The sequence below is a fragment of the Argopecten irradians genome, chromosome 8, assembly GCF_041381155.1.
Source record: "Argopecten irradians isolate NY chromosome 8, Ai_NY, whole genome shotgun sequence".
Classification (NCBI taxonomy): Eukaryota; Metazoa; Mollusca; class Bivalvia; order Pectinida; family Pectinidae; genus Argopecten; species Argopecten irradians.
In genome coordinates this window covers 39911404-39936318 of record NC_091141.1, presented here as the reverse complement: position 1 = coordinate 39936318, position 24915 = coordinate 39911404, and the positions used below count along the sequence as shown (strand labels likewise).

The following is a 24915-nucleotide window of genomic DNA, read 5'->3' as shown; positions in this document are numbered from 1 at the left end:
GACTTTCGCATAGTCGCCATTTTTAAAATACCGGAAATAGAATAAAATTACGAATAGGTTTTACCTATATATGTTAGTTGTCTGATAAAAAAAACTATACATTTGATATTTACGAAAATACCGTGTAACACAAGTCATGCGTTTTTGTAAAGACAACTGTACTGTTCAACTGTTAATAAGGCCTAGCTATTAACATGCCGAGTTTAATGCGTTTATTTAAACGTTCAGTGTATTGTTCATTACTTCTCATAGTTTCGATGATTCATTAGGCGGTCATCTTGGAAATACCGGAAGTAGGTATATTTTTCAATGGCTTCCGCTTTAAATATTATTTTGGCTGTCTTGGCTATTAACATGCCAAGTTTCAAGTTTTTATTGAGATGTGCAGCATGCTATTGCATTACTTGTTAAGTTTTACCTGCGAAAATGGTGAAAAATAAACGGAAGAAGGTAAATTCTGCAATGACTTCCAGTTTAAATATTGTTCTGGTAGTCTAGGCTACTCGCATGCAAAATTTCTATTAAGTTAGATATTATAATATAATGGTCAAAAATTAATAATTGCATCTCTTAATTATACATACATATACATGTATCTCTATTTATGTTTTGAACAAAATGTAAACATATATGTAAACAAATCATATGGTTAGATGCTTTGTTGGTGTTTAATTATATATATAACAGTGTATACGTGAAAGAACATCCATGTTGATTCAAATTTTGTAATATGTAAAGCAAATCATACCAGTGCCGGTTGAATTATCACTTATACGCGATATACATATATATACACTTTGTTATCATACAATGTAATTACAGTTTCGGTTTAATTATGCAGAGAATAACAATCACTCTCGAATTCCAAATTATCGACTGTCCACTACAACAACATAATTCTTTTCCCTAATTTAAGAAACTGGGTCAACCTAGATGAAAATGTTAAATTCTTACCTTTTTCTTCTTTTAAACAATATCTTTTCTAACCTATTGCTATTAGTCTACCATGTTACTTTATCTACAGAAATGACCTTTTTCGTGTACATTTGGCACCAGACTATATGTGTATCATTTTGGTAACATTTGTGAAAATGACAATCATTTCTTTTTGAGTGTCAGAATTGTGCTACCGCCGCCCCTGCTGATAGGCACCAAGGTTTTAATGACTTAAACATACAAATAAAATGAAATTTGTCACTTTAAGGAAAAGAAAACTTGGTTTTGGAAGTACATTGTCATGTATTCGAACTTGCGCAGGCATTTTTAAAGTCTAACAGAAGATTTTGAACAGAATATAACTGTATACCTTTTTAGTGATATGTAAAGTATACATTTAATTCAATTACTATAATTGTACCTATGTCATCACTTGTTAATTTGAACACGTTGATTGGAGAAGGCTTCATAATTTGAAATAACTTGTGCCTAATCCAATTGTGCTTATAATTGAATAATATATGCTTTAAACCAAACAATCACTCTCTTTTATCATATACTTTATATTAAAACCATGTATGTATGTTTGCATATTGGTCGCATGGTCCATGGAATGATGAAACTTACAGTACGTTCAACTACAGAAACTCTATTAAAGAGATACGTCCAGGGACTGACCGATGGAGGTACCGAACGACAATTAAAACAACGACCAGCCCCGATAATGTTACAGCAAGTGTTCTACAAATCCAGTACAGCTCCATAGGTGATGCTGGACTCTACATGTGTTTTGGCAATCAAACAATACAATATAGATTTGTGAAAATCAAATACGGTAAGTTGAGCTGTTCTATGTCGCTGCATTGTATCTGTATGTAGAAATATCAACTTGTTATTAAAATGCATATACATGTATATACATGTACATGGGGTTTTGGTTTTACTAGTTAAATGTCCTATTAACAGCCAGGGTCATGTAAGGACGTGCTAGGTTTATCAGTGGATGAAAGCCGGAGTACCCGGAGAAAAACACCGACCAACGATCAGTATCTGGCAACTGCTCATATGGGTTTCGAACTGGCGACCCAGAGGTGAAGTGCTTGTGTGCTCATGTGCATGTATAAGCCATCAGTATTTATGTTAACTACTGCTAAAGGTGCTAACTCGCCGACGAGGGGTATTTGTTATCTATTAAAACAGTAGCAAATTGATATTTTATGTTCAATAATAAAAGTTACTTACTTTACACTTTTACCATCATTTACAAGTTTGAGCTTCTTATTTTGCTTAGAAAATTATAAAATAATCGATTGAATTCTGAAATCGGGAGGTCGAAAAGTTCTATTTCAACATGGGCATTTTCTTTGATACAGACAGGTGTACGGCAGGCAACGACAGTATTTTTGTGCCCGGGTGAGTACATGAACTGTTCTTAAAGTCGATTTGACACATTAATTTAAATTCTTCACTTTTATTTAAAATGTTCTCATTGTGTTGCTATTCTTTTAAAGTGTAATTCAAAAGTATTTCTCCGTGATTTCATTATCAAGACATCAACAAATCCACCGAATTTGCATTGCTTTACCAACTCCCAGTACAACTGATTGTGTTACAGGTATAGCCTAAGTAGGATGTAATATGAAAATTACAATAGAAAATATCTATCAATTATTGGCAACTCCTATTGGGACTTAAATCTTTGTTAGCATGCCCCGAATCTTTCATTAGAAATAAGGCATTTTGAATAAAACTCCATTCTCAAGTTCAAATCTACTTAACCTTAGTTTATTGAAAATTATAAGAACAAAAACAATAATAATGATACACTTGAAAGCAAGGTTCAAGGTTTATTTAGTCACTCTGTCACACAAGAGGTCATTTAATTGTAATACATAAATGACAATTCCTCGGTTTGTTTGTTTGATTATTTTAACGTCCTATTAACAGCCAGGGTCATGTAAGGACGGCCTGCCATGTATGCAGTACTCTCACTATACGCAGAATACTAAGCCATATTCCTGATTATATTGATAGGTCAAAACTAACGGTTCTAACTTTAAACATATTTGGTTGCTGTAGTTAGAGTAAGTCTTTCTGGAAATCGTTTTAAATTCATTTTTTTTCAATGTTAGTGAATGTTTAAACAGATATTACCTTTTCGGTTTCTCGGAATTTCACGAGACGTTCAGAATCTCGTCGCGGTTTCGATGGCTCATTTTTTTTCGGGACAGGAGCAGAATGGATGGGCAGTCTCGGACGCTGATTGGTTTGGGGAAACAAACGTTTATAATACAATATCCGGTTCGAACAAAAAACATCTTCGATAAGTGGCCAATGTTTCCAAACCGGAAACGGTTACATCCGTTTGCCGGACAACACATCAGATGGTTTGGTGGCTTCTACATCTATTGCATGACACCATCCTGAATAGTTACCGTCAAAACGTTGACGAACACAGTCTTGATTGGGATCCAGTCCATGTGATTCCTAATATAGTTGGTTCTTTTTTGAGTCACTTAAGGGAAATACTTGCTTGGCAGTTGAGGTATCGGGAAATCGTACCCAGCATAGAAATGGGTTCCACCCGAATTAACTCCACCAATAAACGTATAAGTAATGTCACGGTCGCATGAGTCTCTATTATAACATATGAATGTTATATGCGGTTTTATCTGTATGTCGTTTGCAAGTATATGTATGGCACGTATATGTTTGTTTGAATATTTTAACGTCCCATTAACAGCCATGTTCATGTAAGGACGGTCTCTCATGTATGCAGTGTGTAGCATGTGTGAAGTGCGAGGTGCGTGTTTTTGGAGACTGCGGTATGTTCGTGTTGTGTCTTCTTGTATAGTGGAACTGTTGCCCTTTTTATAGTGCTATATCACTGAAGCATGCCGCCGAAGACACAAAGCAACACATCCCACCCGGTCACATTATACTGACAACGGGCGAACCAGTCGTCTCACTCCCGGTATCACTTTTATAGACTTTGGTGTGTCTAGGCCAGGGGACAAAACCAGAGCCTAACAGGGGCGAACGCTCCATAAAAGGTCAAAAGCGAGGCGGTGTCAAGGGAGACGAGAGGAGAACAAAGTCAGCTAGGAAGAAGAGAAAAGATAAAATCCTAAATTTAGTCGCATTTTACGATCACATGCAATACAATTCTAAAGCCTTATCTGAACACCAGTTTTATTGGAAGGGTATACAAAATTATCTAGGCATGTTTGTCCAACTGAAAATATTAAAGGTAGGTCTCGCCCAATGAAATATACAGACTACGAAATTGAAATTTATCCTGTACATACATATAATCTTCAGATCCTTTCCAATGCATACAGCGAACAATATGGGTGGTCAGTTGCCTAGCATGACCAGGAAAACACTCCTCTAAAATAGAGCGAAGTCAAGCTTTACATAGAACATGACGTATTTTTTTTTTAAAAAAAACGAGGCCGAATCAACAAACGGAATCGTAGTGCGATGGACTGTTTGTACATATAATATAATCTAAAACACTTCAGATTACTTACATATGCTGGGTAGCTTAGTACATCAAACATACATATGTATGCAGTTAGTCTGCCGCTGTGTGCGCGCTGGCATATGTGTTGGAACGTGGTCACGAGTCCAACAGAATCCGAATAAGTTCCGCTTGAGATGTGGCTTCTGTTTCTTTTATTGCCACATGCCATCTCTGAATTTAATTCCCTAAATATATCTTAGGGTGCTACCGATTCCATTCTAATTTCCTCCCCTGTGTTGCCGATTCAGATACATTTTTTCTCTCACACGCTTTCGTTGAGCCTTTTTGTTTACTTTAAGTGCGTAACAATGCGCATGCGCAAAACTTCGACAACACTATCCATCGCAGCTTCATTTGCATACTATCCTGTCAGGCTGACAGCGTAATAAATCAAAGATTTCCTTCAATTTTGTATTCAAGACAATTTTGTTTCAATCTCATACGCATACAGAAATTAAATTGAGGTATTTTTAATGTTTTTTTTCATCTTTTCTTCCTTTTATCGGATTTTGCAAAAAAATATTTCTTTGGTTGGGCGAAACCTACTTTTAAATTCACTTGTAGTGCCAGTTTTATTATACTCATCAGAAGCATGGGGGTTTAGAAATACCCACAATGCTGTAAAAAAAACTCATTTGCAATTTTGTAAAATAATCCTTAAGTTAAGAAAGGTACCCAATTGATTTTGAAATAAAATGTAGAACTTTTTGGCATAACCTTATGACATCAAATAAATTATCAAGTTACATTTATGAATTGAATGGTTGTAATATGTTAAAGGTTTTTTTTTATCTAGAGTTGGTTAAAGTTATCTTTCGATATATCAATCAACTTGCTGTTTTATAAAAGATGAATTAAAAACTTGTTGAAAGTAGACTAAATAGAAAAAAAATATGTGTAAAATTAGAACCGCTAATACTAACCTATCAATACAGATAAGGTACAATACATACACATTATTTTGTATAGTCTTTATTTTATTTATCCTTTTCTGAAATGATGGATAGGGGTTTATTAATTGTGTACTAAAGTTAAATATATACAACATGTATATATGAGACATGCTTCGAAATAATATTGGACTTTCTTATACCCTAGGCCCACCCCAAACCTACCTACATTCATTTGTCGCTATCATATGTGTATTTCGCCACTCTAACACGTATTCTGCCCCCTGGCCGTGAATTGTTTTACCTGTGATTTAACTAACATCCTGGCACAGGTACTTGTAAACATACTAGTCCAATGTAGAAATTGATGTGATTACCTGCATGAACGTACGTAAAACCAGATATTTAGCTCAGATACGATATAAATGTCTGGTAAAACCTATACTCTAGAGTAGATTTTGCGTATAGTTCAGTTTGAATATTTAAATGTAATTTCTTAATGAGACAACATGACAATTGATTTAATCAATGAAGTTGTCCTGCTTTGAAATGTTTTTATGATTTGTTTTAGTTATTTATACATAATCAAAATTTAAAACTGACCTATTGTTCAAGTTTTCAATAGGAAAAAAAAACGAAGTTTGAAGATGTTTATTGAATACGTAGTAAATCAACAAAAGTCTAATTAGCCGGTGCAGTTGACCGTTTAGCAACTTCAAGTACATGTACGTAAAATGTCAAGTAAACAAAACAAAACAAAAACATAGTGAGTTAGGCTCTGGGTTCTGTCCCCTGGCCGAGACACACCAAAGTCCATAAAAAATGGTAGTTTCTGCTCCTGCTTAGCACTCAGCATACAGGGAGTGGGACGACTGGTTCGCCCGTTATCAGTATAATGTGACCGGGTGGGGTGTGTTGCTTGGTGTCTTCGGTGGCCAGCTTCAGTGATATAGCACTATAAAATGGGCAACAGTTCCACTATACAAGAAGACACAACATATTCATGTTGTGTCTTCTTGTACCGCAGTCTCCCAAAAACAGGCACCTCGCACAACATACACGCAACACATCGCATACATGGGAGGCCGTCCTTACATGATCATAGCTGTTAATAGGACGTTAATTAATCAAACAAACAAACAAACACACAAACTTTTCTAAAGCACACACCGCACATCATGCGCACATCGTGTAACGTTGTGCGGCCACACAACTGTAGAATCATGAAGATGGCTTGGTATTCTGCGTATAATGAGAGAAAGTTTAATTGATGTAAATCGGATAATGGCGTTGAATTCCATTATATTTTTTAAATGTGAACGCGAATCAGTGATGTTTTTATCCCCCGCCCAACGAAGTTGGCGGGGGATATACAAATGGGTTCCGTCCGTCCGTCCGTCCGAATGGTTTCCGGAGCATAACTCTGAAACCAGTAGAGATATTTCCACGAAACTTCATTGGTCTTATGGTCTAGTAGTGCCTTTTGCTATTTTAAGGTTTTCACTTTATGTACTTTTTCTGTAACCATGGAAACATTGCTGAAAATATCATATTTTTGTACCAGGTTCGTTCCCGCAGCATAACTGGAAAGCCGGTTGAGATATATGCACGGAACTCCATAGGCACATTAGTCTTATGGTCTAGTAGTGCCTTATGCTACTTTACGGTTTTCACTTTTGGCATGCTTCAGTGATATAGCACTATAAAAAGGGCAACAGTTCCACTATACAAGAAGACACAACACGAACATACCGCAGTCTCCCAGTACACTCACCTCGCACAACATACACGCAACACTCCGCATACATGGGATGCCGTCCTTACATGACCATAGCTGTTAATAGGACGTTAATTAAATCAAACAAACAAACAAAGTACTTTTTTCTGTAACCATGGAAACATTGCTGAAAATGGTAGATTTTTGTGTAAGAATCGTTTCCGGAGCACAACTCTAAAACCAGCAGAGATATTCCCATGAAACTTCATACACACATTGGTCTTATGGTCTAGAAGTGCATTTTGCTATTTTTAGGTTTTCATTTTTTGTACTTTTTCTGAAACCATGGAAAACATTGCTGAAAATATCATATTTTTGTACCAGGGTCGTTTCCGTAGCATTACTGGAAAACCGGTTGAGATATGTGCACGGAACTCCATAGGCACATTAGTCTTATGGTCTAGTAGTGCCTTTTGCTATTTTAAGGTTTCCACTTTTTGTATTTTTTTTCTGAACCATGGAAACATTGCTGAAAATGGAAGATTTTTGTAGCAGGTTCATTTCCGGAGCATAACTCTAAAACATGCTGAGATATTTCCACGAAACTTCATACACACATTCTTTTTATGGTCTAGTAGTGCCTATTGCTATTTTAAGGTTTTCACTTTTTGTGTTTTTTTCTGTAACCATGGAAACATTGCTGAAAATATCATATATTTGTAGCAGGTTCATTTCCGGAGCATAAGTCTAAAACCAGCAGAGATATTTCCACGAAACTTCATAGACACATTCTTTTTATGGTCTAGTAATACCTTTTGCTATTTTTAGGTTTTCATTTTTTGCACTTTTTCCGTTACCATGGAAACATTGCTGAAAATATCATGGTAAATGGTAAATGTTACTTTGCAAAACTCCACCCATCTTTGTGTATATAGTCTAATATAAATGTCAAGGCTGTATACCTGATTCAACAATTGCAGCCCCGCTCTACTTGAATTATACTCCATCTTTCTTTAGCTCAACTTTTTCCTGGTTTTTTTCATACACATAAGTCTCCACAATCAAACTTACTTCAGCTTTGATATCTCCATTGGTGGGGGATCTGAATGACTATGTCCTTGTTAAAAAATAAATTTATTCCAAAATACTATTATACTTAAAAAATACAAGGAATATTCAATATATTTAATGCTTAAACCTATATAACGATTGCAGATTCTTAGAATAAATATGTTTATTACTTCGAAATTAATCTTTATATAAAGTCATGTTTCTGTCCTAATTAATTCCCTGTTTAATTTTCTTGTTAGTTTTTTTTTCTGAACATGTATGTATTGCTTAAAGAGCTCTAATCATTTTATTATTGTGCGCAATGTACCATACACGTATTACAACTATGTGACCTCTTGTAACAAACCTTGCACCTTGGTACCAATTTTATAATTTTCATTGTACTTTTTTCTTAAAATTTTCAATTAACTAAGATTACGTAGATTTAAGTCCCAGTATGAGTTGTCAATAATTGATAGATATTTTCTATGGCAATTTTTATATTACACCCTACTTAATCTATACCTGTAACACAATCAGCTGTATTGGGAGTTGGTAAAGCAATGCAAATTCGGTGGTTTTGTTGGTGACTTGATAATGAAATCACGGAGAAATATTTTTGAATTACACTTTAATAGTGTTGACTATAAAGCAAGAATCGCTATTCACTTCAAAGATTAGGGATAGGCAACAGTTTTTGTTGACATAAAAAATTGAACACAAATAAAATATTTTATTTGAAAACCGAGCCTTTAGTACTTTGAATGTTGTTTGTAGCATTTTTAGGTCATCTTACAGAAGGTCAGGATGACCTATTGTCATCGTTTTTTGTCCGTCGTCGTGCGCCGTCCGCCGTGCGTCAGACTATTTATACAAAAGCCTACTCCTCCTTCATCCTTCGATGGATTTCATCCATATTTGGTTTGAAACATCATTGGGGAAGGACAATCATATTTTACATAAATGAGCTTGGTCTGACCCCTAGGGGCTGAGGGTCGGGGCCCCAAAAGGGCAAATTTTCTTATTTTAAGCTTTAAAATCCTACTCCTTCATCCTTGTGTTTATTTCATCAATATTTGGTGTGAAACATCATTTGGGAAGGACAATCATATTTTATATAAATGAGTCTGTTCTGACCCCTAGGGGCTGAGGGGTGGGGCCCCAAAAGGGCAGATTAAATTTAGCTTTAAAATCCTACTCCTCCTTCATCGTTGGATGGATTTTATCAATATTTGGTGTGAAACGTTGTTGGGAAAGGGCAATCATATTTTATATAAATGAGCCTGCTCCGACCCATAAGGACAGAGGGGCGGCCCGAAAAAGGGGAAATTTTCTTAATTTAAGCTTTAAAATCATACTCCTCCTTAACTCTTTAGTGGATTTCATCCATATTTGGTGTGAAACATGGTTAGGGAAGGACAACACCTTAAAATAAGTTAGGTCCGACCCCTGGGGACAGAGGGTTGGGGCTCAGAAGAGGGAACTTTGATGAAATTTGGCTTCAAAATCCTACTCCCCCTTTACCCTTGAGTGACATTCTTCCATATTCAAGGTCAATCATATTTTATATAAAGATTTTGGTATTCCAAGATGGCCGCTGGCCCACTTCCTGTTTTCAAGTTTCGAACTCCGATCTCGATGAAATTTGGTCTATAGGTGTTTTAATGGATGACAAACAACATACAAACATTTTTGTAAAGATTTTGGTATTTCAAGATGGCTGCTAGCCCACTTCCTGTTTTCAGGTTTGGGTCTCCAATCTCCATGAAAATTGGTCTTTAGGGGTTTTAATGGATGACAAACAACATACAAACATTCTTTTAAAGATTTTGGTATTCCAAGATTGCCACTGGCCACTTCCTGTTTTCAGGTTTCGGTCTCCGATTTCAACGAAAATTTATCTATAAGGGTTTTAAGGGATGCTGATCAATATGATAAAAATTTTGAAAGATTGTCGCTGGACCAACCTCTAGTTTTCAAATTTTCGTCGGCAATTCATTGAATATGAAAATACCTCAAAAATTCGTTCAAGATGTTCATACACTGAGCAACTGCATTCTTGATTTGTTGCAGGTGGGGATGGGGAGGAGTGAGAGGGTCGTTTGGGGATTATGTATTGGTGTCGGTTACAATGAGTACAAGTTTTAGCTTAAAAATCCTACTCCTCCTTAACCCTCGAGTGGATTTCATCCATGTTTTGTGTAAAACATCATATGGGAAGGACTGTCATATTTTATTTAAACAAGTTAGATCCTACCCGGGACAGAGGGACGGGGCTCAGAAGGGAAATTTTTGATGAAATTGGCATTAAAAGCCTGCTCCTCCTTAACCCTTAAGCGGATTAATGCATCCATATTTTGTGTGAAACATCACTGGGGAAGGACAATCATATTTCAATATAAACAAGTTAGGTCGGACCTTGGGGACAGAGGGGCGGGGCTCAGAAGGGGTAACTTTAGGGGTAACAGTCATATTTTATAATTTACCGAGGTAAGACCAATGGGGATAGAATGGCGGAGGTCCAAAATGGGAGCTTTGCTGAAATTTTGCTTTAAAATCTGACTCCTCCTTAATCCTTGAATGGGTTACAACCATATATGGATGAAGGGCTACCAAGTTTGTCCAACAAATGACCTTTACCTATTTCAGAAACTTACATATTCAACAAAGGAGTTCCTTGTATTGCTTATATTAATTGTTAACCACTACTTTATACTGTAACTTTGTTGTTTTGTGCCATGAGTCAGATACCGTTAAGGCCCATGGGACTCTTGTTATCGTACATATAACATAGAACAAGCTCGACTGACGGTTCTTTTTTATAATAATAACTGATGTTTACGGCAATATTGGAAATAGCATATTGACTTGTTTATCAGTGTCTTGTGCGTCTTTATAGGCTGGACATTTTAATTTATTTTATATGTACATATGTGATGTAAAGTATTATTGCGTTTACTATGTGTCACATTATTAATATGTCCTGATTTATAGTTATTATTCATTAATGTTATTTCTTTAATTGCTATGCATCGTATCAATTTGATCCTTTACTTACCTACGTTTCTTTTGTTTTTTTCTGTTCATTTAACTTGTGAATACCATATATATTGGAGGAATAACATCAGGATTTAAGGAATGAAAAATACCGGTATAAACCATCCTGAAAATGGAGGTCATTGCACGTCATTCTGAGTTCGCTTTGGTCTTTTTTCAGAAAAGGGTGCCTTTTCGCAGGTTATACACGTTTCTGTAATGACGGTGTTGCGATATCCGAATGGAAGGATCAGCTAGTTGCGTCTGATCTCATTCTTATGAATACTGAGAAGCTAAGGTTTATGCATTGGCTTTCTGGAGATGTTAATTTAAGTAAGAACATAGTATAATGTACATGTTATAACTATGATGGCTGATTTCTGCCATCTGCCATCATAGCGTCTGCGCAACAATGCGACAAAATCAAGCCGCCAATGCAACAACGCTAAAATCATGTGTCACTACAACAAAATAATATGTCGCAGTGTCGCTTTATTTAGTCCCATTGTTGCGTTGGTGGGAAGTCAATATGATCCCGAGGGTTTGGCTTGGTTTAGTTTTATTAACGCCCTATTGACAGCCAGGGTCATGTAAGGACGTATCAGGTTCGTTGGTGGATGAAAGCCGGAGTACCGGGAGAGAAACCATAGACCAGCGGTCAGTACCTGGCAACTGCCCCACATGGGATTCGAACCGAATACCTGAATCTCAGAGGTTGAGGGCTTGTGGTAATATGTCGGGATATCTTAATCACTCCGCCATATCCTTCATATCCAGATATAAGAAAGGTCTTATGTTTTGGACTCAATTCAGGATGGCTGTCATCACGATAATTTAATGACAGGAGGAACATATAATCTTGTGATTTTTAAGCGATGGGCACCATTTGTCATTTACGTCACCTTATCCCTAAAATAGATGGCGCTCTAAACGTTACGGTCCCAGTCCATTTCCGGTATCCGTAAAGATGGCATAAAGACGCCAGTAAACAATGCAGTGTGTATGTCAATGAAACTAATGGGTATAGCTTCCTAGAGTTGCCCGACATAGGGTAAACTTATTTCTGCTGTCGTCATTCGAAGGAGAGAAGGTTTAACCGATGTAAGACGACGGCAATTGGCATTGAATGTGGCCATGTCTGATGCGCATGGGGTGCTGAAATACAACCGATCGTAGTTATCCTGTCATCAGCTTGTCGAATAAAATATACATAAATTTGATTAAATGTTACTCGAACGTTTGTTGAATTATTTATAACGATATATTTGCTTTGATGATGAACGAATCACGTTAATGCAACATAAATGATGACTAGACGTGTCTCAACTTTAGTTTATGCATACAGGAAACCGTTTAACGGTTTATTATTCTCACAATTACATAGTGGGAATATCAATGATTAACGTGATGTGCATTTTTATTACACGTACGTTTATAATATTGTTATTATAACGTCAGATCTGACATGTGTAACTACAAATTAGTATGTACAGTTGTGAGAATAAGCTGGATGGTACATTTACAGAAACGTTTGATATGCTGGTTTAAAGCTCATAATCAGAAGACTGGATGATCATTATTCATGTTTTTTTTTTTTAAACAAATCAGAAATATTTATTCTTGATGCTTCGCCTTTGGTTACAATTTTTGGTTGAAGTAATTTCCATTTTTTCCATAACCCATTATACTTAAGGGAAATCATGTATTTTTATGTTAATAACACCTAGCCATCATCAGATATACATATTTTAATAAATGCCATATAAAAGAGCAATGTTTTAAAATTTGGCAAAGAATAGTATGGATGGGATACGGAAAAGCAACTGGAGGGTTGGGGTTAATTTCAAAACACAAATAATAGTCCAGTCATTTTAGCTTCAGAATAAGGCTAACCTCAAACTAATTGCAACAGAATTTATTCCATGTAATTCTGGAAGTTCATCATTTGTAGAAACTTATATTAAAAATCTACATCTCCAAAAATTGTGGAAATTTGAGAAAATTATTTTTCAAATTACAATGTCGAGAACAACTATTATACACAGAAATTGGGGGTAGGGGTAACATTTTTTGTATAATTAAAATATGGGCTGAATCATTTTATCAAATTATGCACTCTCATCTTCACTTTGAAGCGGTATTGCAAAAATCTTACATGTAAGCATTGCATGCAGTGTCGTATCAACTAGCATATGTCCTCTGACAGCTCTTGCTACAGCCTTTCCAGATAGCATCCTAACAACAGCATTTGGAGCGTACACCCTTTCCAAAACCTCTTGAAGTCCGGAGCCATTCATGATGTTCCCAGTTGCGCCGAGATAGCTCATCTCCAAATGAAATCCTCCCAGTCTTAGCATCATAGATATGAGATCGCTGTCTTCGTTGTCGTTAGAAATGATTGTGAACGCTTTCCAGTATAATGGCTGATCAAATGTGATAACTGGTGTCCTGTTATGCTGACAAGCAAGTTTTGAAGCGTACTGAAGCGTAGAATAGACACAAGTCATGTCGCTAGAGTTGAGATCTATCATGGGTAGATATGTCACAGTTGATTTTCCCGGATAACGTCCTTTCATGACCATATGCACAAGTCCTGACCAACTAGGCATAGGCGATTTTAATGGCCTTAGTATTCCTGTCAACTGGTCAAACTTTTCTAGTGGATACTCCATATCCGTGATCTTTCCAAGCGTGGGATATCGCATAGAAGACATGTTATTGGTGAGTTGCCGATAATGAAAGAGGTCGATTTTCCCGAGGTTTCTCAAGTCATCTGAAATGACAGTCATCCGACGGATACGAACGCTTGTGTAGCTACCTGGTGTAACACTGGCTATGATTCCATGCCGTGGAAAGTATCGTGACCATCAAGAGTACAAGAGTTGTGATCAACGTTATCTGCCACAAACTGTAAACTTGTGTGCTGCTGCTGAAGACCGAGCAATGTGTCACTCTGAGCGAGAGCGGAACTAGACGCAAATCGGCTGACATCATTATATGATACACAAAATTCCAAGGCATTACAAACGTCTATCAAAAATCTGGACCCGTAGTGATGGTTAAGCTGAACACCAAGGCCGACCTGTAGAGGTGGGAGGAGTCCGCGCGGACGCACAGCCTGCATTATGGCCTGACCAATGGATGAAATTTTTCAAGTCCGAATCTTTCCCGCTAAAGAGAATCTTGATGAATCTTTGCAGACCCTCAGTGACATATTCCAAGTTTTTCTCTCGCGATGATATATCAGATGAGTCTGGATAAAATCTTTTTGAAAAAGATAACGACTTTATTTCATTCTTGATCAATTTAGCAGCTGCTTCTATTACGGCTTGCTTTTCTAGATCAGAGTTGTTTCTGGGGTCTGATAGAAATCTCTTAAGATAGAGTTTGCTGTTCTTCTGAGTGTAATGACATCGGATTTTCCAGTCATATCTGAAACAATTATATCTTCCTTGAAATGATCCATAAGCATCATTTTCATATAAACTGGACTGTACGCATTTTCTCCACATATTCAAACCATTTTAGCTACAAGATCAGAAACAGTCAGTTGATCGTCTTCATTTTCCTGTAAATAGTCCACAACCTCTAGAAAATGTTTGGATGTGATGCTTGGTCGTCCAGCTTTGCCCTTTTCCTTCTTTGGTCGCCCGTCCTTGGGCTTCTGTTTCTTATCTGGTGTGAATGCTTGAGGTATGGATCGATTTGTTCGGAAACTGACACTGCATGGGTTATGGTATAGTGCATCAGCTGCTACCAAATCATTGACGGATTTAGGCGCCCACGAACTTCTGCAGCCCATTCATCATCTCTCTGTTCGCACTTCAACAAAACCTCAGACTGAAAATCTGAGGTACGTACAGGATACACATCTATATCTCTCTTCTTACCGTTGACTTTGGCTTGTCTTGTACAAAATAAGCAATGGTCAGAAAAGCTGAATACTCCATGGGAACGCAGCGATGGTGTTTTGCCTTTATTCTCACTACTTGTCTTCGATGGATCAGCATGGCTACTCTTAATCAATATAGGTTGGTATATGTTTTTTCTGCAATTAATATGAACAGTCCACCGGCTTTAGAAGTTACATTATCCCCACGCAGAATACTGGCCTCGTTAATGCCATCGCTGCCTTTTTTCTTTATCCTTACAGCCTCAGTATGGTCAGTGATCTGTTGATGACATATGATACAGCTGACTTCACATTCCATTCTCCTCCTGAAACAAATAATTCCATTGCTTCGGGTCTTGTTGTTTTACAAACGAAAAAATAATATTGCTAAGACTATTAAACAAATCAAAATAAACCGTTTAACTAAAACTAAAACTAAAACAAATCAGGAAATACCAAGACAATCTTTTTGGTAGGCCTTCATGATGTAACTGAAAGAAAACGAAAAACCCCCACAAAAGTTAACTAAAATTAAATAAAAATGAATATACCAAAGTATGAAAACATGAAATAAACGATGTAAAAACTTATAATTATCCATAGAATTCAAATTTATTGCTTTTAAGGTTAGGTTTTTTTTTGCTGATAATTAAATATCAAACCCTTTAATTTTCTTTAATGATCAACACGATATTCAGTATTATACTAGTGTCCGTCCATTTGTTTCGTCTATTTGATTACTATTTCAATTGGAGTCCATCGACATTAGGTCATATCGTTCAAAATTTTTATTACACTATCTTCAAACGAAAAATCTAAATATGTTATGTGTAAAACGGAAGCCATACTCACAGATACGTCAGACGAGAATGTGTAAGACACCCTGCAAAACGATTTGTTGTCAAATATCAAAATATTTTCATACTGACAAATCGGTATTCAAAATGAACTAGAGTCTACTAACTGTATTAAAATTATAATGTGGTCTTTAAATTATTTGTTGTCTACATGGTTTTTTTTTAATTAATTAACTAGGCTTATGATGTTTTCCACAGGTATATATATCTAGTTAATAACAGAAAAGTAGACAAAAGTTAACATTTTTTGAGATATAATATAATGCTGGATTTTGTAGATAGTGATTTTTAAGATTTTAAATAGCATTGCTTTACAACCCCACACGCCTAATTTTATAATACACAAAGGTTCTTCAAACAACTTGTTCAATTGACAAAACGTATCGCTAAAATAACTTACGCTTGTGCCCTAAACAGCCATTACAGTGTATAAGTTCTATACATGTAAATACTGTACGTCCAATGGTAATGTTCGCGGGTCGGCGTACATCTGTAATAAATGTATATGTGTATAAGGATTTGTGCATTTGTTTTTAAATAAACTAATAAATTATATACCTCATATTACATGGGAAGTACAAAACTCACTAAGAGATGAATGAGGTGTGTAGATTGGTTAAAAACACGAAAAATATTGCGTACCGCCACGACAGTGTTAAAGACGACAATATCCAGTGCCGCCGGGCTTCCATACTTTTAAAAAGTAGGCGGCGTCTGCTTCCGTTTTCTATTCGTTATTTCTATGTAATGGATAAAGTTATACACACATTTTGAATGAAGATTACTTAAATTAGGACTAAATATCATTTCTATAAAGTCAAGCACGAGTGTTTATGTCAAGAAAGCCGATTTCCGTAGTCAATCGTGCTCCGTGTCGTGTAAACACAGTATGTTTACATGTACAGTACATCAAGTCTAGTAGCAATCGCTCCTTTTCGTTGAATGAATGTAAAATAAAAATCAAATATATATTACACAACATTTTCAGTTTAGAAGGGATAAATTAAGATAAATTTACTTACCTGCGACACGAAGGAAATTACTTTTAACGGTGGAAATATCCGGGTATGCATAACGTTCCTAGCTATAAATATATCGTAGTTATCCCCCTTGTGTTGTACGGCGACCTGTACACGTCGTACAGCTACCGCTCCAATATGTCGATTTTCAATCGCTTATTAGGAAACTTTCCCAAATTTAGATTTTTGTAGATTTTTAGTATTTTGTTCACTTGTCGTAGTACTTCATAATATATTTCTTATTTATTCTGTTGCAATTAGTTTGAGGTAGAAATGTATTTTGACTGGACTATAAATGCTTTGCTATGTTCAAAAGTAGCTCAAATATTACTATGTTTCTGCATTGAATCACATTTGAAAGAATGTAAGTATATATTATACAATGCACATTTGACATATTTACGAAATCATTATTGCATTTCAAAATGTTATAGTAATTTGGCCCCTGCAGGTAGGGCGTTAGTATTGTACCTGCTGCCCCTATTGCATGATCGTAAAAGGCGACTAAATTTAGGATCTTATCTTTTCTTTTCTTCCTAACTGACTTTATCTTTCCTAATGCCTCCCTTGGCACCGCCTCACTTTTGGCCTTGAGTTGAGCGTTCGCCCCTGTGAGGAAGGCTCTGGGTTCTGTCCCCTGGCCGAGACACACCAAAGTCTATAAAAGTGGTAGTTTCTGCTCCTGCTTAGCGCTCAGTACACAGGGAGTGGAACGACTGGTTCGCCCGTTGTCAGTATAATGTGACCGGGTGGAGTGTGTTGCTTGGTGTCTTCGGCGGCATGCTTCAGTGATATAGCACTATAAAAAGGGCAACAGTTCCACTATACAAGAAGACACAACATAAATATACCGCAGTCTCCCAAAACACGCACCTCGCACAACATACACGCAACACACCGCATGCATGGGAGGCCGTCCTTACATGACCATAGCTGTTAATAGGACGTTAATTAATCAAACAAACAAACAAACAATTTGAACTAGTTTCTCACCCTCTCAACATAAGCAAAACCTGTATTGGTATTTTAAAGTTTAAAAAATAAAACTTCCCCTCACCGGCTCCTGCTCCACCTCCCCAATTCCATCCCATCCATAATATTATTTGCCTAAGTTTAATGTACCAATTTATTGCTCAGTGCAGTATAATATGCTATATTAATTTTTTCTCTCTAGTATGTTACGGCACCAGATAAACTTTATTCTTGCATCATTGGTATTCCGCACTTGACATCCAGTCAGTTATGACTCATGGATCTGGATTCCGTTTCACAAAGCTTTGTAACTTACGAATTTTCGTAACTTTTGCGTAAGTCATATTTACGAATTACTAAGCATTTCACAAAACTTCATAACTTGCGAACGTTCGTAAGTTACGTAAAAAATCTTGCGTAACTTTACGCTAACTCTACCCTGTCATAACTTCTACGCATTTTCATGTCGGTGTTGGAAAACTCGTCATATCTCCTTCATTCTTGGATCTATCGATATACTATTTACGTTGTAAAACCACAGATAAAAACGAAGAACTTTTGTTCTAAGAAACAAATCATTAGGCAATGTCCACTTTCTCTTTTAGTGAGTTAAAAAAATCGTGTCAAGTTAGTCTAATTCTGGGTATTTTTAAATTGTTGATGTCGGGCGGTGTAATCGCCGGAGCGGAAATTACATGAAGACATTGAGTTTCGAAATATTAATAGGTAGCGAGAAAAAATGCTTGTATGTCACAGGTTTAGTAGTGGATTATTTCTATTTAATGTATGACCAATATACACTCTAAAAGTGATTTTCTCGTAGAATAAATACATGCAATAGGTACCCTGTGCACTACACATAAAACCTAATAAAAAACAAATTTTAATATAAGATAATCAAGAATATCAATTAATTATACATACCATAAAAGTCGAGAAAACACTGGTCAAAATAATTCATTTTACAATTCATTACGTACCCAAATAAGTTATCTATTGATTCCACAAATCAGCAAATAACTTCAACGGAAATCGCGGTCTTGTACAAATTTTAACTTTGACCTCATCAGTATAAAATAAGAACCTATTTGATGGAGATGGACAAAGATTTTAGCGAACATTTACAAGGGATATTTATTGCCCATAGAATAATGAATTTTAAAATATGTTTTGACATATGTAAAAAAGAAAGAAAAACAAGTATACCATGCTAACGGTCCAACGATATCTATTTATAGCAGTAGGCCCAACCGGAATGCATGGATGATCACTTTCGATTTACAACACGTACGGACCATGTGCAGATGCATGCGGTATATTTTAGCTATACAAAGTAAATTTGTTACCAAAATATGTGTGATCCACATCCTGATGTTATTTTAACAAACAATTTCGAAGTGATATTGGCGTTGTTTATGATACAAGCCTGCATAGTACATGTAAAACTTAGTTATTAAATATGAATATGTACTGCATGCCAGTCCAACATACATGTAGGCCATAATTGTATGTTGGGTAAGTACATTTGAATTTCTTAAAACACCATTTAAAAACATTATAATATAAGAATGAAATGCAGCGATACATGTTATGTCTATATGTAAAAAAAAGTCACGGCTAAGTGTGGTGTCCCCCCTCCACCCCCTTGTTCAGACAGACAGATGATGTATGAGCTAGCATGTACAATGCACATTGGTTCACATAATACAGGTATGATCCCCTTTTTTGTTTCTGTGTGTCATTGTTTTTCTATAGAAATATTCAGGGCAAATCTTATTCCCTGTTGAACCCCATTTCTCTCTCCCAAGTGAGTTATGATTAGGTATCAAACCTCTCTCTAACGATTTCCTGGTATTCTGAGAACGAAGTTACAATATACTTCCTTTTAAATTGCTAGTGCAATTTACATAAAGTTGGATCATTACACTAGTGAAGAAAACCCATGCACGGGAGTCTATGGTAGCTACATATGAACGCGCCTAATCTGACGCCTCTTCCTTGAATGCGTGAAGGGGGCAAATAAAGATTATAGACACGTTTCATTGAAATTCTCAAAATCCACTAAAAGATGTTCCAGCCCCCAAAATATTCCCCACCCAAAATAAAAATTACAAAAAAGCCAACATTCTTCGTACATACCTAAGAGCACACACACTCTGTAAAGCCGTTTGCTGTCACCAATTGGTTTACAAACCTCCTTAGGAATGGCAATAAATACATTGTGCATTATGTCCTCATTGTATCATTCTATGGACAGAGGTATCGTGTGACATCACAATATGTGTATATATTTTATGCCACAAGATGAAAACATGCAGTTCAAGTTTATTTATTTAAATCTATTTAAATTTAAATGCACATTTCAAGAAAGATTATATATTTTTAATAACATATTTCTCAACACTTGATTTTAAACACTATTTTTTCAATAATGTTCAAGTGAATAATATCATTTATGCTCTGAAAAAAATATCGTTTGTCAACGGTGGAGCATCTTTAAACTATGCTGTCAATTTGTCATTCAGGGTTCCTAATATTGGAGATATTGTATATTTTATTTATCTTCACTATGTGTAAGAAGAACTGTTATGCTCAACATGAAATAAGGTTTAAATAAAGTCTATTATTATTATTAGGGTTTTCCACCTTTTGTGAAAAGATCTTTTGTTTTCGTAAAGTTTCTTATTCTTATTAGGGATTTTCACCAAAGATGCTCCACCGCCGATAGAGCATAAATGATCCTCACCATTTGAACAATAATTGGTGTTTAATCGTGTGTATGTATATGTGTCTCCAATACTTTTAAATGACATGCGTATCGATTTTCTAATAAATGTTTCTATCGGTATATTACACTTCACTTGAGTTTACTGTGTTTATTAAGTACAATCTACTGATAATGTTGACATGATGTACATAGCGACTATTTACATGATGCATAATTTGCGTACCCCTGTGCTTGGGCTGAGGTGACCAACTTAACATTCTACTGTCTCGGAATAGCAGTTGAGACTGCTTGTTTTATGTTGTACATATGTGACTTACGAATGTTTATGCGAATATAACTGTTGCAAACGCATATCTAGATTTAATATCCGATGAAAAGTTGCATAGTTGACCATGATCGAGTGCATCGTGAGTAAAGATAGGCCTAGGACGTCTCCTTGCAGGGGGTGTATGGAATTGCAATGTATTATTAATCTAGACTAAGTAAATGTTCTGTGTTAATTACAGATTTCAGTAATAATGAATGTACAAACGCAGATTTCCAACTTTGGACACCTTTATTTTGCTGTCATTAAGATCGGTGCTGGTATCGACGAGACCGCGCGGGGTACTGATAATCACAATTCTGTAAAGTCACTGTATGAACTACCTAACTGTTCATGATGACATTTAAAATTGTTTTGATCAAATATGCATTATTTTCGATGTTTGCTTTTTGTACTCAAATATGTACATGTAGGCGGATATATAGAGAATACATGGTTACATACAATGCTGATTTTGGTGCGAGACTTAGGAAAACCGATATGACGAGGTTCTGCTGAGTCATCGTGGCTTTCTGTGCCGAGCAAAATAAAACTTGTATTGCAAGATACTAACCGTGTTTTTTATTCATCTTCCCAACCATTTCCTTTTACATGCAGATGACATTTAAAACGAACGTAAATTGCCGCTTATTTTACATGATTTCGCTGGCGCCTTCTTTGATGACTATGAAAATATACATTCAGTAAACCAAATGACGTCACTGTTTTGCGGGACTGACATTTCATTCACTCCTACTAAAACGTGACGACACTGGAAAGTTCGGGATCCAATTATCAAATTAAAAATTGGGAATCAAAATAAAATAAATAAATAATTTATCGACATCGTCATAATATGGAATAGTTAGAATTATGAAGATACCTTGAACAGTATTTTAATTAATGGGAATTAATTAATTAATTATTACTTGACATGTGACCAGATTAGTATCTACAACGAGTTTTATCTGTCAGTATATTGTATGTACACAGATTTGTTTGTTTGATTAATTAACGTCCTATTAACTGCTATGGCCATGTAAGGACGGCCTCTCATGCATGCGGTGTATTGTGTGTCTGTTGTTCGAGGTGTGTGTTTTGAGAGACTGCGGTATATTCATGTTGAGTCTTCTTGTATAGTGGAACATTTGCCCTTTTCATAGTGCTTTATAACTGAATTTTGTTTGTTTGTTTGTTTGATTAATTAACGTCCTATTAACAGCTATGGTCATGTAAGGACGGTCTCCCATGTATGTGGTGTGTTGCGTGTATGTTGTGCGAGGTGCGTGTTTTGGGAGACTGCGGTATATTCATGTAGTGTCTTCTTGTATAGTGGAACTGAAGCATGCCGCCGAAGGCACCAAGCAACACACCACCCGGTCACATTATACTGACAACGGGCGAACCAGTCGTCCCGCTTCCCGTATTCTGAGCGTCAAGCAAAAACAGAAACTACCTGTTTTATAGACTTTTGTGTGTCGCGGCCAGGGGACAAAAGCCAGTGCCTTCCTTACAGGGGCGAACGCTCAATTCAAGTCCAAACGTGAGGCGGTGCCAAGGGAGGCAGTAAAAAATAAGATAAGATCCTAAATTTAGTCGCCTTTTACGATCATGCCCACACTTACCTTGTATCAGGTGTACATGATTGGATTTAGCAAAATGTTTGTTTTTATCTCTTAAATATATCAATCACACATCGACAATTACCGTTGCGAGAGACGACACTGGCGGATCAAAACACAAACATTTCATTTTGCTTTTATTTTGGCCAACACAATCGAGCACTCATCGGTTCCAAGTATACCTGGGGATACGTTAAAGACAATGGAACTCGCATGCCAACTTGCTTCGTTCATGTTTGCAAAAAAATATAACAATAATCCAGATTATCCTGGCAGACATATGCACTTTCGGGACCGCAACGTGTTGCGCGCCACCTATATAATAAGGCGCGATAATCCCCACAAATGTTCTCATTCTATATGCAATCGAGAATCATTTGAGAGATAATTTGCCCATCCCATCGAAATATTAAGCGAATTAATGTATAGTTGTAATCGTGTTTTCATTGAGTACGATTGACGGATTTTTTCAACTATTTTCTGAATTAATTTGAGTAATTATTTAAATACCTCCTTTATCACACTTGTTCAATAATGAAAAAAAATGTAAATTAAGTTTTCTTTTTTGGTCAAAATGTCTCATTTCTGTCTTGATATTATATTAACAAGTGTTTGTATTTTGTGATACGTCATATGAATTGTAACTTATTTATTTTGTATTTAGAGCTGACAAATGACGACAGGAATTTCTTATGGAAGAGTTTTAAACGGGACAAGTCAAAAAGGCTTTCGTTCACTGCCTGGTACGAACATAGAAAATAATGTCCTTGCTGTTCAGGTGATATCACCACGACTTGTATAAGGACAATGCATTATTCTGATCTAGTTTTTAACCAATCATCTGAGTTATTTTCAGCCACCTACACTCCCATATTACAGTGGGTTCTCGCTTAAGTTGAGCTCAAATGCACTTAGTGGATAAGAAATACGAAAACAAATTCCCAGTGCCTAAAGTTATAAATTTTGTGTTAGTAATCAAATACCAAGTAATTCAAAGCATTCATATTCATATTTGTCTTTGATTTATTAGTAAAAATACTTTATTGTGGATAATATATTTTTATTGCCTATTGCTATTGCTCTTTGGGTCTTTTGTTTGTATTTATTTTTTTTCAGGTATAATTATACGTTAGGGAATGACTATCAGACGTGCATATCTATAAGCACATTAGCGAGAGACATCTTCAGAAATTGGAAGTATAGTAAATGCAACGATATGTTTTATATCTGTCTGAATTCTACCGGAGTGGAACAACCAATACTACAACAGCGTAAGTTTAATTAAAAATAAAGATGTAATTATTTAAAAAAAATCCCAAATAAAAGAATACAGAAAATATAAACTACACCCAACGTTAATATCGAAGGGAATGGATTATCATCACACCATTTTCCATACACTATGCATGAGCGCAACCTCCGCTGCAATCTCATTGGCTGACTGAAATGAAAAGTTATTGATACATTTTGTGTATGCTCCTTTCGGGACACCACGTCATTTACCTTTGGCGTAACCCAAGGAGAAAATGACATGATGATTTTTTTTTGATGAAACGCGGATGAAACATCGCTCTTTTCAACGGTAGTAACCGTTGTTGTGAAGACGTGCTAGAAATATGATTTTTAACTGCTGTAGCTAGGTGAATTAGAAGTTTTGAGTCGGTGAGCTTAACACGATTTACGCAAAAAGTACATATAGAGTATGAATTTTACTGATTTTTGATTTAGACCCATAAAACGCCGGGCACTCTGGTGGGTCCATAATTATATAAACTGTAACTTATTCTCAGATCCTTGTGGGACATTGTACATTTTATTCTTCTTCGGTAGGCAATGATTGTTGCACGACTCAAACGATAAATATGAGTCAGTAAAACTATAAAAGGACAGACCCATTCAAAGCATAACTAAACCATATAATAATGATTTTGGCCTACAACACCCCTCCCCTATAGGAAAAAGTGACACGTCTCGCTCCTCCTTTGCTGACGACGTGAACAAAACTAATATTAAAACTGCAAATTGGGAGTTCAGTTTTTTCTCAAATTCTAGAAATATCCCTGTAATAGTTGTACTTTTTTCAACCACCATTGTTTAGATATAAGCCTAGTAGGAAGCTACATCTTCTACGGCAAAAGTACAGATATAGGTCTAGATACAAATTTTCTTGCACGGAGGCCGATGTTTAGATACCCAAGTTCATGAGCAAATGAAGTAGGATTTGTTAGTAGTCTCACAGAGTCCAACGTCAGTGAAAATTGAAATATTTAAAAATAAACATTATTCTCGCTGAAAGAGAAATGTCACATCTATGATACAAATATACATATAGTTTTAAAATTAGGTTTTTTTTCGTTATTACCCAC

At 36.0% G+C, this 24915-nt stretch overlaps 1 protein-coding gene across 3 annotated transcripts in view; it reads left to right on the top strand.

The window, feature by feature from the left end:
* LOC138330346 (G-protein coupled receptor GRL101-like) overlaps nt 1–24915 on the top strand; it is an 85132-nt gene that overhangs the window by 28540 nt on the left and 31677 nt on the right. For 2 of the 3 annotated variants that reach the window (XM_069277912.1, XM_069277910.1), the window contains exons 5-9: nt 1566–1771; nt 2310–2349; nt 11337–11488; nt 23214–23292; nt 23666–23820. In XM_069277912.1, coding sequence (XP_069134013.1) covers nt 1566–1771; nt 2310–2349; nt 11337–11488; nt 23214–23292; nt 23666–23820 — 632 coding nt within the window. The remainder of the gene's footprint in view (nt 1–1565; nt 1772–2309; nt 2350–11336; nt 11489–23213; nt 23293–23665; nt 23821–24915) is intronic. The other variant, XM_069277911.1, reaches the window with a different exon arrangement.